Source organism: Liolophura sinensis, chromosome 4 (assembly GCF_032854445.1).
Source record: "Liolophura sinensis isolate JHLJ2023 chromosome 4, CUHK_Ljap_v2, whole genome shotgun sequence".
In the NCBI taxonomy this organism is placed as follows: Eukaryota; Metazoa; Mollusca; class Polyplacophora; order Chitonida; family Chitonidae; genus Liolophura; species Liolophura sinensis.
Genome location: NC_088298.1, coordinates 20,149,024 through 20,170,895, shown reverse-complemented (window position 1 = coordinate 20,170,895; position 21,872 = coordinate 20,149,024). Strand labels below are relative to the sequence as shown.

Sequence of the window (21,872 nt, the reverse complement as noted above, 5' to 3'; positions counted from 1 at the left end):
GGTGTAAAACAAAATCCAAGTGTAAATATTCACAAGAGTTCCAAAAAACAATGATTATTATACGCAAGTTCTTTCTCTACATGGGACTCCATTTCAAATCAGTTGGAAAATGTAATTCAATCATAATCATGATGTAATTTTAATAAAATTTAAAAAAAAGAGGTTCAAGATTTCAATACTGAGGTATTTAAAATTTCTCTTAATGAACTGTATTATAACACTTTACATACTATTTCATTCATAAGAGGCAGAGGTATACATAAACATAATATCCCAAAATATTTTTTTGCCTTCACTTCTCATGAACATTCCATAGCTTACAAATCTTAACATGCATCAATATTAAACATACGGTACTTGTGCCAAAGAGTCCAATTGTTCAGAGCGGAATGCTACAAGCTTAACAGTAGCACACTTGTAGCATGATCCCAGCATTCCTCAACCACACTGTGCTATTCATCTGTTGATAGTGTGCATGCAGTTAGTGTTGTGGATATAGTCATTAGGCCACTGGAACAAACTGGAATATTCTTTCAATGTTCTAAAATCAATTCACAAATGCACCATAGACAAACCAGTGGCAGGCTACTGGTACACTACTCGACTTTTAGCTTGGCTAGTACTTCACTTAACAGCATCATTACTTTGTGCAAATAGAAAGCATGGAATTGTACAAGATTCAAATGGATCAACATGCAATATATCACTACATACGTTGTATTTCAGGTGAGCAAAACCTATATGTATTTCATTTATACAAGATAGCAAAACCAGTGCTTGATTCACAAGTATGTAAGATATCAAAACCTGTATTTCATTTCATAAGGTAACAATACAGTATATTTCATATGAACTAAAGTTCTAAAATTTGTAACAATTCAAAATTTCTAAATTCATTTAAAGAGAAAATTTTAAGAAGGACATAATTAATGAAAGTGCTGAGTGCGTATCATCAATTTTTCCATAAAATAGTTTTAATTTATACTTCTGTAGAGAAAGTGAAAAAAAAGGTTTTCAAGGAAGGCATCAAATTATAGCAAATAGGTAAATGTCGGACTAAACAAATTCAGATCAGCAAAAGCTAATTTGCGTATTCATAAAATTAAGTTATAAAAACATCATGCGTCAATAATTAATATATAACGTTGAAATGTAAAAGAAACTGAAAAAAGGCACTGACATCACACTTTTTTGCGTAGTGATAGCTGTTTTTACAGAAATAACATATACAACTTGGTCCCAACCAAGAAATAACATATACAACTTGGTCCCAACCAAGGAAAAACATTTACAACTTGGTCCCAACCAAGAAATAACACAAACAACTTGAACCAAACCAAGAAAAACATATACAATTTGGTCCAAACCAAGAAATAACACACACAACTTGGCCCAAACCAAGAAAAACATATACAATTTGGTCCCAACCCAGAAATAACACACACAACTTGGTTCCAACCAAGGAAAAACATATATAACTTGGTCCCAACCAAGAAAAAACATATACATCTTGGCCCAACCAAGAAAAAACATACATAACTTGGCCCAAACCAAGAAAAACATATACACTTTGGTTCCAACCAAGGAAAAACATATACAGATTGGTCTTAACCAAGGAACAACATATACAATTTGGTCTTAACCGAGGAAAGACATATACAAATTGGTCCCAAGCCAAATAAAAACACTTACATTTGAGACAAACAGCTCAGATCGAAAGCTAAGGAAAACAGTCAAATTTTGTTCCAAGCTGCGTAAAAACACATTCATCTTCAAAACCCCAAAGTGATATAAGAGACAAACAACTCATTTTTCTCTTTGCAGGCACATTTCATTTACTATGTTCTTTTAAGCAAGAACAATAAATCTGACATGCCAGAAGGGGGAAAAAAACAGGGAAAAAAAATGTGAAAAACAAACAAGCACATCACAGCTTTGGACCAATCTGTTTCAAACTGATATAAATCTTTCCCAATAAACCAACACCATCAGCGTACGCAAACTTTTAAAAAGTTTGTAAGAACAACTTTTTATTTAGGCAGTCATGATTGGTATTCAATAATTTGTATAAATAATATTATCTTGAACAAATGTGCATCCAATGTCATTCATGTCATAGCCAATCATGAACTTCAAAAGATCAACACATACTCTCCCACCACACGATACACTTCTTACAATTGGCTGGAGGGCCCAGATGTCAGCCAATGAAATCTCAATTTCTCTATGTTGTATTTCCTTTGGGCTTGGTTCAAATAGCATCTTTAACATCTGAGTTTTCTGAAAAAGACAAACAAACAGAAGAATATTAAAGTGAAAGGCAGCACCTGACCAATGTTTATGTCCACTGAAATACCACCTTTCAAATTATCTGAAACCTGCAATAAATGTTTCTCAGATTTTTTGAACCCAGTAAATTGGTGAAACTTGCTCTTGACACAACTTCTGCGTGACTCCATTATCGACTGCAACGTGACGCCACATTTTCTCTAGTTCTCTGACGTAAAGCAGTAGTCTATGGCAGATAAAAATGTCATTCAGAAAAAATATTTCTGCAGAATACTATTGACTACTAATGACATCTTTGATAATTATTACAATATCTATCTAGTCATTTGACTGGTTTTACCCTTTACTTAAGAATATTTCACTTCTATTACGGCACCCAGCATTATGGTGGGAGACAGAAGTCAGAATAGGACGTCTCATACAATACTGCACACATATACGTACACACATACATGGGTAAGACAATTTAACTGTGGAAATTTGCAGATAACTAAAGGTAATAATAACATAACAACGAAAAAATACACAGAGAATAAAAAGAAAGAAAAAAATTAGCAGCTATATTTTCCTAAACTTAAAACTTAACTTCATTTAGCTACCTGATGCAAATTTGATCCGTAGCACAAAATAAAGGTCACCAAATAACACCAGCCTAATGTGTGGAAGGTTAATAAAGTTGGTGAACTGGTGAGAGGGCTGAAAGGAAAATATTTGTTTTAAAATCAACATGAAATTACACATCTGAGTATGAGACAATTCTTCAAACCTTCATCAGTTCATCCTCATCTGAGACAGTTTCATTTCTTCTTCCTCTTCTCTTTTCCCCTCTTTGTCATCTTCAGTTTCCTCTCCTTTAACGCTACCATTGTCCTCATTTTCTATATTTTTTGACTGATCTATGTCTGCTTCTTTCTCATCCTTTGATTGGTCATCATTTTCATTGGATTTACTAGATGCTTCTTCGTGTTTCTCCGGGGAAGGGGATTTTCTAAGAGGTTCTTCTGTTTCTATGAAATTTAACAAATTTTTGACCAAAAATTGGAATTTGCTCTATATCCATTATACTTAGATAATAACACCTTTCCAAGAAATCAAACAGACAACAAAGTGTATAACAACAGAATCAGAGTTCGAAACTTACATAAATAGCACATTCCAATACAATAAACACAGGCAAATGACAATAGGGGCCTATACTCAAACAGACCAATCAAATTCTGCCAGAAAGCCTGCCACTTCTGAGTGAGACCATTGTAATCCAACTGATAATTTCTTGTCACTAAATGTAACTGTTTGGATTATGTGTTTAAATGTGGCTAAATAAATGAATTAGTTTGAAAATTACATTTTGAGGACACACACCTGATAAAGGGAATTGCATGATACAATCTCCAAAACAACTGAATTATTCAAATTATTCATTATTGATTTTTGATTGGCATATTCACCAAACATTTACCACTTGCATACATCAGAGTTTAAGCAGAAAAGATAAACCAATTTAACAATGGTCTTAAAAGAAGGAGTAAGTTTTATAACAAAAACAAATACATTTATAATTAGGACAACACAGCAAAACATACAAAAATGGACAGTGTCAGCAGTGAATGTGTAAATACCAAGCCATAAAACAAATATTAATAATGACAGCCAATATAAACAGCAGCTTGCAAGCAATTTGCATAATGGATACAAAAAGAAAACAGAAAGTAATAGTTACGGACCAAGCATTAATTAACAAACGTAAAAACAAATGAAGCGATATGACGGTAAGCGAACAATCCCAGCATGCATTTGTGTACACATACACAGAATAAGCTCACCCAAAACAAAATGGTTCAATAATTATACATGTATTACAAATGGAGCATTATGATGTGAGAATAGCTTTTTGGTTGACCCTTAAAACACATGATAACAAAAAATTTGAAGTAATGTAATACTTCAACCTTTTTGTATGTTTGCAAGATGTTTATTCAAACATATTCTGAAGGCATTATTCTGTGTAGACTGATAAACCTATACTTTTGTGTAGCCCAGAAACTGGCCAATCAATCCAATGTAGTTTTGCCTCCAAAATGAAATTAAAAACATGCATAAATTGCACTAAAAGTAGCCTTTTCTTATGGAAAAGGTTGAGGAATTAGAGTAATTCAATAGCACAACCCATTTGTGTTTCTTTAATAACCGGCATTTACATAATTTGATAGCACTTAGAAAAGGTGTACAAAAATTTAAGCACTTTCAAAATATGAGCGAGCATAACTTCTTTCCTGAAGACTGGTTACTGAAACTCACTTCTATTTTGTTTGGGAAACATTGTCTTCCAACATGCACAAACCTAATATAACATTACAAATGCAAAGGCTGTAACAAGATCAGTTTTGGATTTGTAGTCTTTTGGAAAATTAGAAGTATTTCGGGAACGAAATGCGCAGAAATATCCACTGACATGCATGAATGAACCCACCTAATTCTGTTTATGCCACTAAACCAAAAAGCGCAAAATGACTGAAAAATTACAGCAGTTTTAAACGAAAACAGATCAAGTAAAAACATGGCTCCAAGCCAAGTAAAATTCCTTTAAAACACACTGAAGCCATTCATACACATTAAAGCCATGCCTATTGTGGCGAAGCAGTCATTGTGTTAGTAAGCATACACACAACAGCGTTTAAACAGCACAATATGTGAATTCATACAAATAATATCACAAAAGCACAACCATGTCATTGATTTTTTAGAAACCATAAGAAGTCATAAAATCTGCTCCGCCTGGTACAGGTAAAATCAAATTGTACCTATATATCAGTCATAACATGCAAATCATAAAACCATTGATTCTGAACTTTATACACCTGTACCCTGGCTTACAAAGCTATAGTATACTCAATTTGCATCAGGTGTTTAATTTTAAATTTAATCAGGATAATGGTTTTACTCACCTTTAGTTGGAGTTGCTTCCCTTGAGTCTTTTTTCTCCCCTGAGTCGTCACTCTTCTCATCTTGAAGGTAAAAATAGACACAATAATATAATACATGTAATTTTATCGATGCCAAACTAAAACTAGTTCCGGATACCATGACCATTTGTTTGTTACTTTACTATATACATGCAGTTCCACAGCTGTATTAAATTTAACTAAAATCATAAAACATTTCCAAAGCTATTCTCACAACAAGTGTCAATTCCCTCCATGAGGAAAAGAATAAAGGAATGCCTGTCTACAATTTTTGAAGATGACCTTGAAATGTTTTTTAGTAACTTAAAAGGGCCTAATAACTCTTTTTTTCAATTCTTTCAAGAACCATTTTATTCCGATGGAGATCAATGGCTACTATTTTAGTAGATTATTTATCAGTCCATTTGAAACACGACATTTAAAACTGGAAAAAGTACTTTCAAGCACTTATCCCAAAATAAAGGATTCTCAAAACCTTGAAAACCATTTAACAATTTTATTTTCATGGATTTTGTGGACCACAAAAAACTTTTTGCACATCAATTTTCATGTGCAATAAACATGGACAATGTCAAACAACATAAAGCACAGATACCACCTGTTTAGGAAAAACAAGAAAAAAAGGGAATATCAAAGAGTTTGTAAAAGATAAAAGAAGATTTAAGAAAACCTGTTTGAAATGTTTAAGAATACAGGTGGTAATTATCTATGCAATCTGAAGGAAAAGCTCAGAAAGAATGGGTCTCTTTTGGGGAATTAATAACCTGCATCATTTTGGGGAGATTTTGGGAGGAATTTTGAGCGAATACATAATTTTATAAGAGAACCGGTTGGCGGGGCATAGGGCAAATTCACAAAATGTTGATGTCACTTGAGGTCATCTTGTACCCAGACCCCTTACCCATGTCAAACGTTTGACAGACTGGCTCATTTTAAGACAGGGTCTCAATATGATCTGATCAAACAAGAGACTGACAAACGAATCGACAGACTGACAGACTTACAGTAATGGAGGGACTTTTAGACCTGCATGTCACATCTAAAAGGAAACTGTAATGTTTTCAAACTAGTTATAATCTATTAGCAAGAAACCTGGAAATATTTTTTAAGGTGGTGAAGGCTAGAACTAGCAAAATTCTCATTAAAAAATAAACGCTGTTCAATATTTATATGAAAGGTTTGTTTAGAACCAAAAAGTTGCCACATCAACCACTGTTTGTTGCAGGACACTGTCCTCAGCCTGCTTTTTGTTTCCAGGCTTGTATTAATTGTGAAAATGAAGGATCACAAGAATGGAAGGAAATGAAGAAAAATAAGAATCAGGTATCAAACAGAAAATAACACTGCATCTCAAGTCTTAAATGCACCCCAGTCTGATGATGAAGTGTCTTACCAGCTTCACTCAGGGTCCAGATTGTGCAGGATTCCAGATCAGTGTAATAGTCTTAATTAAACATGTCTAAATCAATTACACCCTAATTACACATTGGCAGGTGTGCATTAAAACAGGTGTCTCATTTTTTTTTCCACCTTCAAAACACATTTTTACACTGTACATCTGACCGATTCTAAATAACCTATATTATTTATGTATGTACAGCTTATCAAAAACATATCTGTTTAAATAACTTCAGAAAAATGTAAAACTGCCTGTAAATTTACAAGAAAATAAAGCTACCCTCTGAAAGAGACCATCAAATTAATTGGCTTTTTAGCTCAGCTAACCAAAATGTCAACTTTATTTAAAATTTACAGGTTTTAATAACAAAATTTGCTTCATCCTGAAGAGAAATATTTTCTTTAAAAACATGAAATGATATAAAACTTAAATTTCATTTGGCGTTATTACTCACCTCTAGAGTCTTTACGATCACTCCTCCGTGAAATTGTACGTTCTCTTCGCTCTAAGGGGAAAATAAGGCAAATAAAAGTCACCAGGTTTTTTTTTCTTTCTTCTTTTTTTTACGGGGCCAAAATAAATATACACCTAGGTCAATGTTTGAATGAGTCAAGGCAAATTGTAGCAATATACTGCCAATGTATCATCATTACACTCAAAGCCTATCTTAGGGCTGAAATCCTACTTAATTCTAGTTTACAGTGCAGTTGGATTCATTTATTTATTTGACTGGTGTTTTACACCATACTCTAGAATATTTCACTCATACGACGGCGGCCAGCATTATGGTGGGAGAAAACCGGGCATAGCCCAGGGGAAACACCTGACCATCAGCAGGTTGCTGGAAGACCCTCCCACGCACAGCCTGAAAGGAAGCAGCAAGAGCAGGACTTGATCATGCAGTTGGACCTAGAGCTGTTTAGTACCTATAGGTAATACTGTAGAACCATCAACATACCTGCATTCTCACTCTATTCTAGTCCCACATGCCAACTCTTGGGGAACAAAGATTCAAACTGGTGCAAATTGATTACAGGCAATTGACTTTCAGATTTTTTTTCTTTAAACTGTACCTTCACTGTGACCATTGGACGTTCTTGACCTTGCAGACCCATGTGGACTACTACGGTCAGCCTTCCTGTCCTCCTCATCGGCCCGGATTTCTCGCACAATCTGCTCATTGACATCTTCCAGCGCTGTCTTAATGGCATCTTCAGCTTTCCTGTCCCCAAGGGTTTGGGCCAGCTCTAGAGCTTGTTCAAATGAGTCAGCAGCTCCCTGGTACTCCCTAAGTTTGACTGCGGGGAAGGGGTGGGGAAGCAAAGTTGTCAGACAGTAAAAGACACAATGCTACATACTCGCCGTAAAAGAGACAAAAATTAAAACTAAAACTTTTTTTAACAGGTCAACTTGTGAGGCTAAGCATCTGAGTCGAACTCAACGGTCGAACTCTGCCTACATGTATGTGTAGTGCTTATGTAAAAAAGATGAAAAAACCTTGTAATCGTGATCATCTAGCGGTGTTTGAACACATTCAGTTTGTTTGCAAGTATGTTAGCTACGATGGGCAGCAACTGGGCGCAAGAACGCATAGTTCACTGAACCTGGATACAACTTGATGCTTTGATAGAGTTTTAGAAAAGCAGACTGTGAGCAACTGCTGAGTCAGCAGTTTTGAGTGATTGCATGTGTGCATAGATCAACAGATGTTTCCAGCTGCTTTCAGATGCTCAGAGTCATAAGGTCAATCTTACGCCAAAGTTATAATGTCTGATGTTTTCAGGCCATACCTTCACTCTGAGCGATCAAAACTGTGGAATGTAGCGTCCAATCAATGTCGTCAGCATCTCGTGCGGCTGATAATGACTTCTCCCCGTATTCTTTAGCCTTGCTGAAATCCTCCATCTCGAGGTAACATCGCCCCAGCTCATGGTACAACCAAGTGCTTTCCAGCGATGACTTGCTCATGGGCAACTTCTTTTCCCATCTGTGGCAAAAAGAGATACAGGATGGCAACATTTTTCGACCAGTTTTGCACTACAGCAAATGTTCAACGTCACAACAACTTACTACCTGCTGGATTTTGTAATATTACATGGGAAATTTGACAATGTAACCATTTAACAACAACACAACACAATTAACAAGAAATGTTTCTAATCTCTTTCCCATTACATATTAATCAACATACTTCACTTCACACAAGTTGCAAAAAGGGAATCTCTGCGCTGAACATTATTAGCCAATGAGGCAACATTTCATGAAAGGCCCTTTTGCAATGGTGTGTTATAACAGTCTGTTAATTAATCTTCAACCTGTACAACAACTAAAGCACTTTTTACAGCCGAATTTAAGCATACAATTGTTATCAAAATGTTGCTAAAAAGGTTCGCTTATATCAGTAAAAATGCCAGCTTCACAGTACAAATTAGTTCTCTACATCCCTTAGTTCTCGTAGGATGCTTCAACATATTGGTTGCAGAGGTGGTTGAAAAGATTGAAGAATTAGGGTAAGTAAACCTTTCAAGAAATAGTTTAGCATCCAGACAACAGCTTAGGACAAGAAATGTTTCATTGTAGATTTGTACAACATTATCCATTATTTGCCTTCACTTTGAAAAATAATGTTTAATTTTGCAAACATTTTCGCTTTTTCCAATTTCATACAAAGCTTAGTGTATTATACATATAGTGTAATTCTTCACCCCTTTCACATGTTTCCAAGGTGTTTAGTTAAGCGTATTCTAATGGCATTATTCTGTGCAGAGTGATTAAATTATACTTTTTCAGGAGCCCTGAAATTGACCAATCCAACCAAAGTTATTTTCTCTCCATAATAAAATGAAAAATGTGCGTAATTTTCACTGAAAGTTGCTCTTTTATCTGCAGAGAGGTTGAGGAATTAGGGCACATGTAAATTAGATGCTATACTCAAGACAAATTCAGCAAAAATCACCGTGGCTTACATGCCGATGGCATTTTCATAATCGCCTCGCCTTGCATACACTCTCCCAATGTTGTCCAAAGCCCGAGACTTTGCTTCAGCCAGGTTACTGTCATACAAGAAAAATGAACAAAATCATATGCTGTTTTTACCACATATTTAAAGTAAATCATGCATTTCATATCAGACTGATATGATTTCTGGAAGTGCTTCATATTACTTTATATCATGAGCAAATGAAGTTAAGTGTCAATTAGATGGAAAATCAACAGATATATACCAACACAATATTTTTCCCCACCTGTTTTTTCACTCCATATGACCTACTTTTAAGCCATTTTCCACCCCACTTGACCTACTTTTAAGCCCTCATTTTCCACCCCACTATACCTATTTTAAGCCCTCATTTTCCACCCCACTATACCTATTTTTAAGCCCTCATTTTCCACCCCACTATACCTACTTTTGTTCTCCGATCTCCAGATCCTGTTCATGATGATCCAGGGCGATGTCATATCTGCCCATCTCCAGATGAGCATTTCCTATCTGGCTGTGAAGATTTGCGATGATTTCCTCGCGATTAAGGATTTCCTCGTCTGACCAACCCTGGACAGTTTTCAGTGTCTTTTGAGCTTTGTCAAGACTTTTCTGATATTTACCCTGGGACTGAGCTGAAACATGACAACAAAGTCATAATCCATTCCTTGCAGATATAACAGTTTTGCAGCTTTTTTTTTTCTAGTATTTGCATTGAAAGTGAGTTGAAATAAGTTAAATAAAATCCATGCTTCATCGTCTTATGTGACTCAGCCTTTTTGAGAAAAATGAACCAGTTAAAGTGGAAATGTTGTCAGAACTTGTTGTTAGATAATCTTCTACGAACAAATACACACATTGTTAGTATACATATTAATTTGCACAAATGGGTCATCCATGGCTCAGTTGATTAGCGTGCTAGCACAGCATAATGACCCAGGATCCCCTCACCAATGCGGTCGCTGTGAGTTCAAGTCCAGCTCATGCTGGCTTCCTCTCCGGCCATAAGTGGGAAAGTATGGCAGCAACCTGTGGATTGTCGTGGGTTTCCCCAGGGCTCTGCCCAGTTTCCTCCCACCATGATGCTGCCGTATAAGTGTAATATTCCTGGGTACAGCGTGAAACCCCAATCAAATAAATAAATAAATAAATTTACCCAATTTACTGTATTTCAACAGTAGTTTGGTATGTGAAATTGAAACATTTGATGCCAATTCTTTACTTTTTCTGCTAAGAAATTAATCAAACTTCAAAAAAAAATCTTAAGAGACCCTATATGATGAATGAATCAATCAAAATTAAGAAAAATGTGCCGCGTGAAAATTTAAATTCTATACTTCACATGAAATGCAGGAAACATTGAGTAATCCAGGAAATACTTTCAAATATTCAAAAACAGCATCTAAATATGCCTTTTTATATCAAACGAAGCTCAGACAAGAGGGCATATATCACACCTTCATCAATCTCCTCCAGACTGCGCAGCACGTATCGCGTTGGGTTGGCCTGTTTACCCGTTTTTCCCTCACGCCCCATGGCGCGCAGCCGCTGATCCCTTTTCCGCGCGTACAATGGTTTTTGCTGTCTCCAGAACTCTGTCCTTGTGTCCAGGTATTCTAGGCCATCTAGAATAAGGTTCTTCACTTCCTGACTGGTGGATGTGTCTCTACCTGTCACACCTGTAATCAAACAAAACAGACTCAACAAACTTCAATTTTTTTTAATTTTCAACAGGAACCATGTCTTTTTTTTTTTTTGTTCTTTTGCTTTTTTTTTTTGGTGTTGTTGTGCAAAAGCTCCCTGAGCATTAGCATTCCATCATCTTTGATCTCATGGTTGATCTTCTGCTAACATATCTGGTTCATTGACAAAATCTGATCAAAATCTGATCAATTTTAATTCCTCTTTCATCCTGTGACAGTTATTCTCAAATCTTTCTTTTAAAGCAAACATGAAAACAAACAACAAGAAATGTAAAAAAAAAAAAAAAAAGGGACAAAAACACCAATTATTACTTTCATCTTGTAAGAGACGCTCCAGAAATTCTTTGTCTCCATACAACTCCCCGAGCAACTGTTTTATTGTTTTGGAGTCACCACTGTTGTTTGGTCGCGTCCTGTCACGCTTTTCATTTTCTTTCTTTGGCTGAGGTTTGCTGTATGCACCTTTACCTTGCTTTTTGTTTTTCTACAAGGAACAATATTTTTAATGTATTTTATTAAATTTTAACATTTTGTTTTATTTAAACAATCAAATACTGGATGAATATATGAGCTTGTCAGTTGATACTTTTCAATACTTTTTCTGATCTTCAAAAGCTCTCAAAATTTTACAACTAATTACTTATCATACCAAAATATTCGATAAAATTGCCCAATTACCGTAAACTACATATAAGTAAAATTTAATTGCAAAGAATTGCCATGTAGTTAAAGGATGTGCCAATAGATGTACAGAGTAAGTGTTGGCACTCAAGTGAAGTCCACTTTAGAATTAATACTTAAAGAATGTACATATTAAGAAAACAATGGTCGTACAATCAACAAGAAAATAACACAAACAGCTGTTTTTCCAACAAGCCACCCAAAAAACTAAAAAAGATATTTTGCAAATAAAATTGAGGCTCATCTAGATCTGCAGGCAGGGTCATGCAAAAAGTCAAGTAAAAAAATGTTCAGAACTGCACAGAATATTTCACAAGTATAAATGCTTTTGGACATCTTTACAAAATGTTTGTTCGTGTTGGGCATAACCAGACAGACCCACCAAAAAATGAGCCTTCGGGAATTTGTCTTCACTACAATTCCTCTCAATGTTAATATCAGTCAGGATACAAAAAGAAGATTTACCCTAAGTGACCTAAAATTTCGCCCATGTAAGTGCATTTTTAGATGCAAATAAAACATAACAAAATATTATCTTTGTTGCAGAAACTTACAATTTTCCAGTAGAATATCATCCCATGTTCCAATCAAACCACAAAAAAACCTATATAAAATTGATGGAAATCTCAGAATCAGAAAAAAATGCTCAAGTTAGTCTTGGACGAAATTTATGGTCATTTAGGGTACCTACCAACCCACTCTTTTTTTTTTCTGATAGGGCTGGGTTTTGAATTGTTCCCCACCCCTCTAATATTTTTTATTATTATTATTATTTGTAATCATGGTACGATCCTACATTTCAAACAAACCTCCAAACACCTTTCTTAAATCAACAGAACTATCAGAATCATGAAAGAAAAGAGTAGCATAGTCAGGGACGAAAATTTTACGCCAAATACTCCAATGGTAATGATCTTGTGGTCCTAAGCCATGATGATTCATTCACTTATCCCTAATCTCCTAATTAATACACATTAAATCTGTTCATCCTTAAAGGAGATGAAAACATAAAAACTGATTCTCAGATTTTTTCTTTTAGGTGAAAAGGATATTTAAAATTTTACAAAAATTACTTTCAGGTGTCATTTTCTCTTCAAAAATCAAAAATTGAAAAAATACTGAAGACCACATAACTATCTTGTACGTGGGAAAGTCTTGCAGCAACTTGCAGATGGTCATGGGTTTTCACGGGGCTCTGCCTGGTTTCCTCCCATCATAATGCTGGTCACCGTCGTATAAGTGAAATATTCTTCAGTATGGCGTAAAATACCAATCAAATAAATAAATAAACTAACTTTTTGCACTTATCTGAAATTTCCTGTAATTTTTATGCTTTCTCCACCTTCAATTCAAAAAATGAGGAGACTTCAATACTCTACTGACCACTGTGGGAAAGTCCATCACTTTCTTGCCTGAGGCAGTTGGTTTAATACTCTGGGTAATCCGGATGTGTGCTGCATGTACAATAGCTGTGCAGAACCACAAGGTTATTACACTAAGCCATAAGTGACTGATTGAATGATTCACAGACTTTACTCACTGAGTGCTGATAAAATCAGTAAACAAACAGTTGATGTTCTCTGAGCTTCTCTAATTCCCACACTCACTCACTCACTCACTCACACTTTCAAACTTATATGAGACTTTTCTGCTATAATACCATGCTGTCACATCACAGAAGTGTGAGTTGAAGGTTACGTTATGTTCCCTTGTAAAGACATAAGTATGAAAACTTTGCTAGACATTAAGTATTATGATATGAAATCCATTTAATATATTTATTACAATTTATTTCACATTTTACTTATATGGTTGCAAAGCCCAATCAAGAGAGGGACCCAACCACCAATGAAATTCCTTAAACAGTGTTAGTTAAAGAGACTATAGCGGAGAATTTCTATATGGTGATCTGTATCCTGAATGGGGAACTCGTAAAACACCTTTCCGCCTATATCAAGATGGTCCAAAGCTGTGAACTCATTTCTTCTTTCCTTTCTTCCGTCACAATTATCGGTGTATGTATGCTCTTAAAATGCATATAAAGTGCAAACACACTGCAACATCACAGAAGAAAATGATGCGTTCTACTGTCATTTGGACCTTCTATGTAACTTATCCTCGAGTCTCCCATTACTAAAGTAGCATTCCATGTTGTCGGCTTAAATATGAGAATCTGAAGATGGATTAGGTTAAAAACAAATCTCGTTGTCTTCATTTTTCTGTGATATGCACAAATTCGAAAATATTTAGCAAAAGAGAGGACAGTCTTCTGAACTGTCACTCAAGAATATACATACGACATCAATGAATATATCGTTCCAAAGACACCAACCAGATAACAGACAGGAAAATTACAGGATGTTTATTCCGTTTAAATAGCTTACTGAAAATTTGTAATCATTCTCCACTATAGTTTCTTTAGTTTAAAATTAGTTTAGGAAGAAGTGAAAAAGGCGTATTAACACAAAAAAAGAACACAAAATGATAAATATAAATATATAATAAATAGGTAGTTGTTTACACCAATTCTCCTCAGCTGCAAAAGTCAATAAAATGGAAAGGAATATATCTGTGATTGATTAAACCATAGGTCAACTGATTGATTAAATGATTAATAAATATGCTGGTTATGACTTAATGTATTTACATAGCCCAATTAGTCATATTATAATCTGGTATAAATTGTTTGTGGCCTGCAAGACTGATTTCCTAACCTCATTTAATTCCATTTTACTCACAACTGATGCCAGCAAAGGCATAGTTTTATTTTTTTTACAGGCACAGAAGATACTATCATGTGATATCATCAATATAATGTGGTAGGGTGGCCAGAAAGAAAGCAGAATAACATATGGAACTACAAAATATTTACTCGTGTCCAAACTGTCACCTGGATTACAAAGAAATCTGAAGACCACATAAACACTGAGACTTCACAATACACAGACAGGGATTACAACACGTAAATGAATGGCACAGATATGAAGTGGAAGAAAACGAAAAGATCAACTAATGAAAATACCAATGAAAGTACATGTATACTCAAATTAAACTATTTTTTGTTTTAGATTTTTGTCTTCACTGAATTAAATGCAAATGAATATATGTATTCTATGGTGAGCATAGAATAGGGTGTTTTTTTCCCACAACAACAGTAAAATGGCCAGATTAACTAAATCATAATTTCAGAAAGCATCAGGGTGCAAAAACGAGAAATTTTTTTCACAATTTGGGAGAAAGAAATAGTGCAGCCATATTCAAAGGAAGAATAATAAAAAATTAACTGGTTATTCTTTAAACTTCACGAATCTCTTATTGAAGCTACTATGTTACATATCCACAAAAAAACTTAAACAAATACTCTGATAATGAATAGTGAGCAAAAATGTTGTACAATATGTCACATCACAACATATAAAAAGTTTCAATGCTACAAAAAAAATGGCTACTTCATGATTTTAAAAAAAATTTACATGATGTGCTGCACATAAAATATTGTGACAACATTTAATCTAAAATCTTGAGTTACTTTTTGTTTTTGTTTTTCAGGTTTTTTCTCCTCTGTAGTTTCGTCAGGTATAAGCTCCCATTCTACTGGTTGAGATGGCTGAGGGAAATAGGTTGATATCCACCAATCAAAACATTCATCCCACATTCAAAAACCTATTTTTTTAATTGCATTTCTAAAATGGACTCTTTGAACTAAACTAGGTTGTTGTTCATTCATAAAAAGAAGGTGTTTCAATATCTAAAAAAGTATTTCAGAGTTTTAAAATTATACAGGTCATCCAGTTACATAACACATATTCATACAAGCTGAAAATGAACATTTAACATAAACCACATTTAAAACTTTTTACATACGAACATATAAACTTGTGTTTTCAATCAAACAAACAGATAACATGACAGCCTCATTTCAGCAGACCAGCCCATTTGCCCTCATGCACTTGTGTTGCTGCTGCCTCACTGAAATGCTATGCTGGAGACACATAATCAAATCATGCAATACTGACAATGGGCCAGTATTTTGGCCTATGCCATGTCTGCACAAAGCTTTGTTAGAGCCAATATTGTACATATTGGCTTTAACTTTTTGGCTATGACCTATCTTAGTTTTGAACCCTGATCTTCTGCTTAGCAGATACACAATCCGCTCAGCCACAAACGTGTAAATACATTTAGTACCATTATAAACATATTATCCCATAACCATATGACTGTTGAAAGACACACAATACTGATCTAATCAGTGAATAAAATATCAGAATACTCAATTGCTAGGCAGAAATACCACAGGTGTATTTGTCTTCATTTTTAAGTTCAAATCTTCAGTCAATCCAGAATACATTTTTACCAGTGTTTTTTGTTGGGTTGTGAAAAAGGGGTAGGGAGATAAAGATTCAGCAGGGAATTACCCTAAATAAATTGAAATGCAAAAAGTCAAAGTCAAGTTAAAAAATGTTCAGAACTGCAAAGAATATTTCACAAATGCTATTGGACATCATTACAACATGTTTGTTCGTGTTGAGCATAACCAGACAGACCCTCCAAAAAAAGAGCCTTCGGGAATTTGTCTTTACTACAATTCCTCTCAATGTTAATATCAGAATATAATTTACAAAAAGAGGATTTACCCTTGATGACCTAAAATTTCGCCCACAAAAATGCATTTTTATAGACAAATAAATGCCACAAAATATCATTCTTGGTGATGAAACTTATAATTTTCCAGTATCATATCATCCCATGCCTCAAGCAAACCTCAAAATACCTTTCTAAAATCAATTAGAACTCTCAAAATAAGGAAAAATGGGCAAGTTAGTCCTGGATGAAATTTATGGTTATTTGAGGTAAGGCTGAATATTCTGATTAAAATACACGTGAACAAAATCATGAAATATTCTGCCTGGCACATATATATGTAAGTGATTCCGTTAAATTTTATATTTCATGGTGACAAAGTTAATAAGTGCAGTTATTTTGGAATGTTCACATATTTAGTCAACAATACAACTGTGCAGTCTTAAATCTCAGGTGCTTTTTGTTAAACCAAATACCCCATATTACCTTTGCTTTTTCCTCCTGCCCACGCAGACATTAAAAAGATTCAAAATTTATAAGTTAAAAAAACAATGACATTACTGATATTAAATGATTTCCAATTTTTTTGTACATCATTAAATTTAAATTAATATATATAATCCCTCAGAAACTGCTTACATTACACAAAAATTAGCATAGTATTTAAATCAATTTCAAAAACGCTTCACTCAAACAATCACATCAAACCCTCACATGTTCTTCTAGTGAAACAAAGTTTGCAAATTACAATGGGAAGGATTTTAAATTTTTATTTCAATAGGTTTTGTAATGTTTGTTCATAAGCAAATTCATGTTGATTGTTTCTAATTCCTATGTAAAACAACATAAATTAAATTGTCATCTAGTGAAATTGTCATCTATGTTCAGCATGCTGGAAATAAACATGCATTTAACATCAACAACATTTCAAATTTTTTTAAACTTGTTAATGTTCTTTCAAGATTATTAATATATTAATTGATTTAATATTCACCTCTTCTTGTTTTTCAAAAAATGACAGGTCTCCCTTTGCCTCCAATGTTACTGATTCAGGAGCTGAAATTTTAAGACATTTGGTGAATATGATAAGCAATCAAATAAAAAAATAAATAAATAAATAAATATAATGATAAATAGCTACAGGATGATGCCAAAGAGGAAATGCTGACTCATATGCTACCGCTAAAGAGAGAATTGCATATAAATTATTGATATTTTTTAACTTTTACTGTTTTTGTATGTTTGTCTCATACACAATATTTCTTATGTTCAGTAATTTTTTTTTCTAGAACAATGATCTTTACATCTAAATGCACTTGCGCATAACTGTAATTTCACAAAATACTAGCAATGGCTGTTATCTATTGCTTCTTGACATTGCTAATTATTAAAATGCAAATCAGAATACTTACACTACAGCCTATGCTACTGTTGATTGTCTAAATTTCTGAGGCAACACTGAATTCTTACTGCCTATGCTATTGTTGATTGTCTAAATTTCTGAGGCAACACTGAATACTTACTGCCTATGCTATTGTTGATTGTCTAAATTTCTGAGGCAACACTGAATTCTTACTGCCTATGCTATTGCTGATTGTCTACATTTCTGAGGCAACATAGAATACTTACTGCCTATGCTATTGTTGATTGTCTACATTTCTGAGGCAACACTGAATACTTACTGCCTATGCTATTGTTGACAGTCTAAATTTCTGAGACAACACAGAATACTTACTGCATATGCTATTGTTAATTGTCTACATTTCTGGAGAAATACAGAATTCTCACTGCCTATGCTATTGCTAACTGTCTAAATTTCTGAGGCAACACAGAATTCTTACTGCCTATGTTATTGTTGATTGTCTAAATTTCTGAGGCAACACAGAATTCTTACTGCCTATGCTATTGTTGATTGTCTAAATTTCTGAGGTAACATTGAATTCTTACTGCCTATGCTATTGTTGATTGTCTAAATTTCTGAGGCAAACACAGAATACTTACTGCCTATGCTATTATTGATTGCCTACATTTCTGGAGCAACACAGAATTCTCACTGCCTATGCTATTATTGATTGCCTACATTTCTGGAGCAACACAGAATACTTACTGCCTATGCTATTGTTGATTGTCTACATTTCTGAGGCAACACAGAATTCTTACTGCCTATGCTATTGTTGATTGTCTAAATTTCTGAGGCAACACAGAATTTTTACTGCCTATGCTATTGTTGATTGTCTAAATTTCTGAGGTAACATTGAATTCTTACTGCCTATGCTATTGTTGATTGTCTAAATTTCTGAGGTAACATTGAATTCTTACTGCCTATGCTATTGTTGATTGTCTACATTTCTGAGGCAAACACAGAATACTTACTCCCTATGCTATTATTGATTGCCTACATTTCTGGAGCAACACAGAATACTTACTGCCTATGCTATTGTTGATTGTCTACATTTCTGAGGCAAACACAGAATACTTACTGCCTATGCTATTGTTGACTGTCTAAATTTCTGAGACAACACTGAATACTTACTGCCTATGCTATTGCTGACTGTCTACATTTCTGAGGCAACACAGAATACTTACTGCCTATGCTATTGTTGACTGTCTAAATTTCTGGAGAAACACAGAATTCTCACTGCCTTTGCTATTGCTGACTGTCTAAATTTTTGAGGCAACACAGAATGCTTACTGCCTATGCTATTATTGATTGTGTACATTTCTGGAGAAACACAGAATTCTCACTGCCTATGCAACTGTTGACTGTCTACATTTCTGGAGCAACACAGAATACTTACTGCCTCTGTTATTATTAATTGTCTACATTTTTGAGGCAACACAGAATGCTTACTGCCTATGCTATTATTCATTGTGTACATTTCTGGAGCAACACAGAATGCTTACTGCCTATGCTATTGTTGATTGCCTACATTTCTGGAGCAACACAGAATACTTACTGCCAATGCTATTGTTGATAGCTTCCTGACATTTCTGAATCCCAAGTCTAAACTCTTGAAGTTCAGGTCTTGCTTTGTGACCACGGTGAAAAAATACCAAAGCCGTTTCAAAATCACCAAGAACATACAAGGCCTCAGCTTTTTGAAATAATCCCTGGAAAAGAAGCAATATCTGGTAACACAGAAGTTTTTTGATACAAAAGCTACCCCAGAATTAAATGGATAAGGCAAATATATTATTGAAAAAAATTTCAAAATTCCCATGCTTACTGGTATCCTAGGTCTGACAAATTTAGTCCATAATACCCTAAATACCTTTTCACATATGAATGAGCAACATTTCATGCAATTTAGGCATATTTTGGAGAGAAAACTATATTGGTTGGATTGACCAGTTTCATGGCTTCTCAAAAAGTATAATTTATCAATCTACACAAATAATGCCTTCAGTATATGCTTGAATAAATACCTTGCAGACATGCAGAAAAGATGAAGAACTACAGTATGTAGAAAATAGTCATGTACACCATATCTTCATAAAAAAAATAATAAAATAATGAAGAAAACTGTAAATGGAGACCATTAAAGCAGTAGTTTTGGGCAAATTGTACACATGCAGAAAAAGAAACAGAAATGTTGATTCTCTTTTATTCTGATGTAATAAGGTGGTATATAAACACTACCTATACCTGCAGGAAATTCCCACTAGTGTAGTGGTAGAAGTGTGGACTTTAAACCCAGGGATCGCTGGATCAAATCCCAAGCAAGTAAGCTCTTTTAAGTTTGTTCTAAGGAAGACACATGAACAGGTAATAAAATACAGTAATGCTGACATTGAGGGAACATACTTTTATGAGGAGGAACACACCTTTATGAATCCTTTGTCTTCATCCAATGCCATCTCGGCGTCCATCAAGCTCTTCTGAGCATCCCCTAACTGTAGAAAACACCGCGAACGAGCCACAAGGCACTGTTTATCATTAGGCTTGAACTCCAGTGCCTGAGGGTGAGAATTTATTGATGTGTTAACCTTGCACAGACAGATCTATAGACCTACATGTAACATTCATGAATGGAAGCATGTGTTAGGTAACTTGGCCACATGCATGCAACCACTTACACATATACCGTACCTGTGATATTTGTGTATTGGCTTTGTGCTGTCAGCAATGGTGATATTTCAGAGGTACCAGTACCACTGGGCATGCCGAATGTTCATACACTACTATATATAGGTAACAGTAATTTAAAATATGCACTGTGAAATAAAACTAACGATATTAATTAACAGACTAAATGAGTTCAAATCAATCTTAATTTAACAGTAATTTAAAATATCCACTGTGAAGTAAAACTAACGATATTAATTAACAGACTAAATGAGTTCAAATCAATCTTAATTTCAAGATGGGTAGACACCGCCCCCCCCCCCCCCACTGCTTAAAAAAATACAAGGCCTACATGAAGGCCTACCTTACTGTACTGTACAGTGGAGTCAAATACTCCAGCTATAGCTGTATTTCCATGTACAGTCTTATATATTTGTTTATTTGATTGGTGTTTTATGCCGTACGCAAGAATATTTCACTTATATGATGACGGCCAGCATTATATTGGGAGGAAACCTGGCAGAGCCCGGGGAAACTCATGACCATTCGTACGTTGCTGGAAAACCTTCCCACATACCACCACAGAGAAAGGTCCAGCTTTAATTCTGATGAATAGTACAACATGAGAAATATAAAATATGTGCAATATAAATTATCAATAATACCCCAATACCAGTAGGCCTATGTTGACCTAATACCTTCCTGTCAACTCCTGTATGATTTACCAAAACATTATAAAAAAAAAAAATATATAATTCTAGTTTTAATGACTCATAATATTTAAATACCAGGCTAAATAAAAATAAATAAATAAATAACAACTGAACAATCTCTTAGGACATAGGTATAGACAAAATTATTACATATACTTGGCACAGGGACAAACTATAGCTCTGTCTCTAACAGCTGTATACAACTCTTCACCTTTGAAAAGCTGTCAATGGCTTTCTTGTAGTTGGCCACATGCACAAAATGTTCCCCCTCGTCTCGAAGCGTTTCAAAAGTACCCTGGTACTCTTGTGAATCCGATTCCGTCTCATTGTCACTATCTCTGTTCCCTCTACCTTTTTTAGGTGGCATCTTGGTGGCGTTTCACTTCAGAATGATAGGAACTGTTTGTTGTTACGTTTAAGCCTGTCTGTTGACCGGCGATTACAGAGGCATCACTCGGATAGGGGGCGCTGTGAGCAGCCCATAGCAACGACGT

General features: G+C 34.7%; 1 protein-coding gene across 2 annotated transcripts; it reads right to left on the bottom strand.

The window, feature by feature from the left end:
* Positions 1-266: 266 nt before the first annotated feature.
* LOC135464638 (outer dynein arm-docking complex subunit 4-like) lies at positions 267-21,839 on the bottom strand. 2 transcript variants are annotated; one of them, XM_064742096.1, is made up of 15 exons: positions 21,590-21,839; positions 20,425-20,556; positions 19,557-19,710; positions 17,594-17,655; positions 14,537-14,551; positions 11,647-11,818; positions 11,089-11,310; positions 10,059-10,266; positions 9,618-9,704; positions 8,442-8,638; positions 7,725-7,949; positions 7,106-7,156; positions 5,235-5,294; positions 3,056-3,296; positions 267-2,280 (listed from the first exon to the last, which is right to left on the bottom strand). In XM_064742096.1, exons 1-14 carry the CDS (start codon positions 21,743-21,745, stop codon positions 3,061-3,063), a joined length of 1,977 nt encoding a protein of 658 aa, XP_064598166.1. In that variant the 5' UTR covers positions 21,746-21,839; the 3' UTR covers positions 267-2,280; positions 3,056-3,060. The 2 variants fall into 2 exon arrangements, with proteins under 2 accessions (XP_064598166.1, XP_064598167.1); XM_064742097.1 differs by lacking the exon at positions 14,537-14,551.
* Positions 21,840-21,872: the final 33 nt, after the last annotated feature.

Excerpts from the sequence above, each read along its gene's own strand:
- LOC135464638 (XM_064742096.1), bottom strand. The coding sequence starts at position 21,745 with ATGCCACCTAAAAAAGGTAGAGGGAACAGAGATAGTGACAATGAGACG. Across the intron at positions 9,705-10,058 it reads CTGGAGATCGGAGAACAAAA|TAACCTGGCTGAAGCAAAGT; the intron begins GTAGGTATAGTG and ends CTTGTATGACAG. Across the intron at positions 5,295-7,105 it reads TGATCGTAAAGACTCTAGAG|ATGAGAAGAGTGACGACTCA; the intron begins GTGAGTAATAAC and ends TTTACCTTCAAG.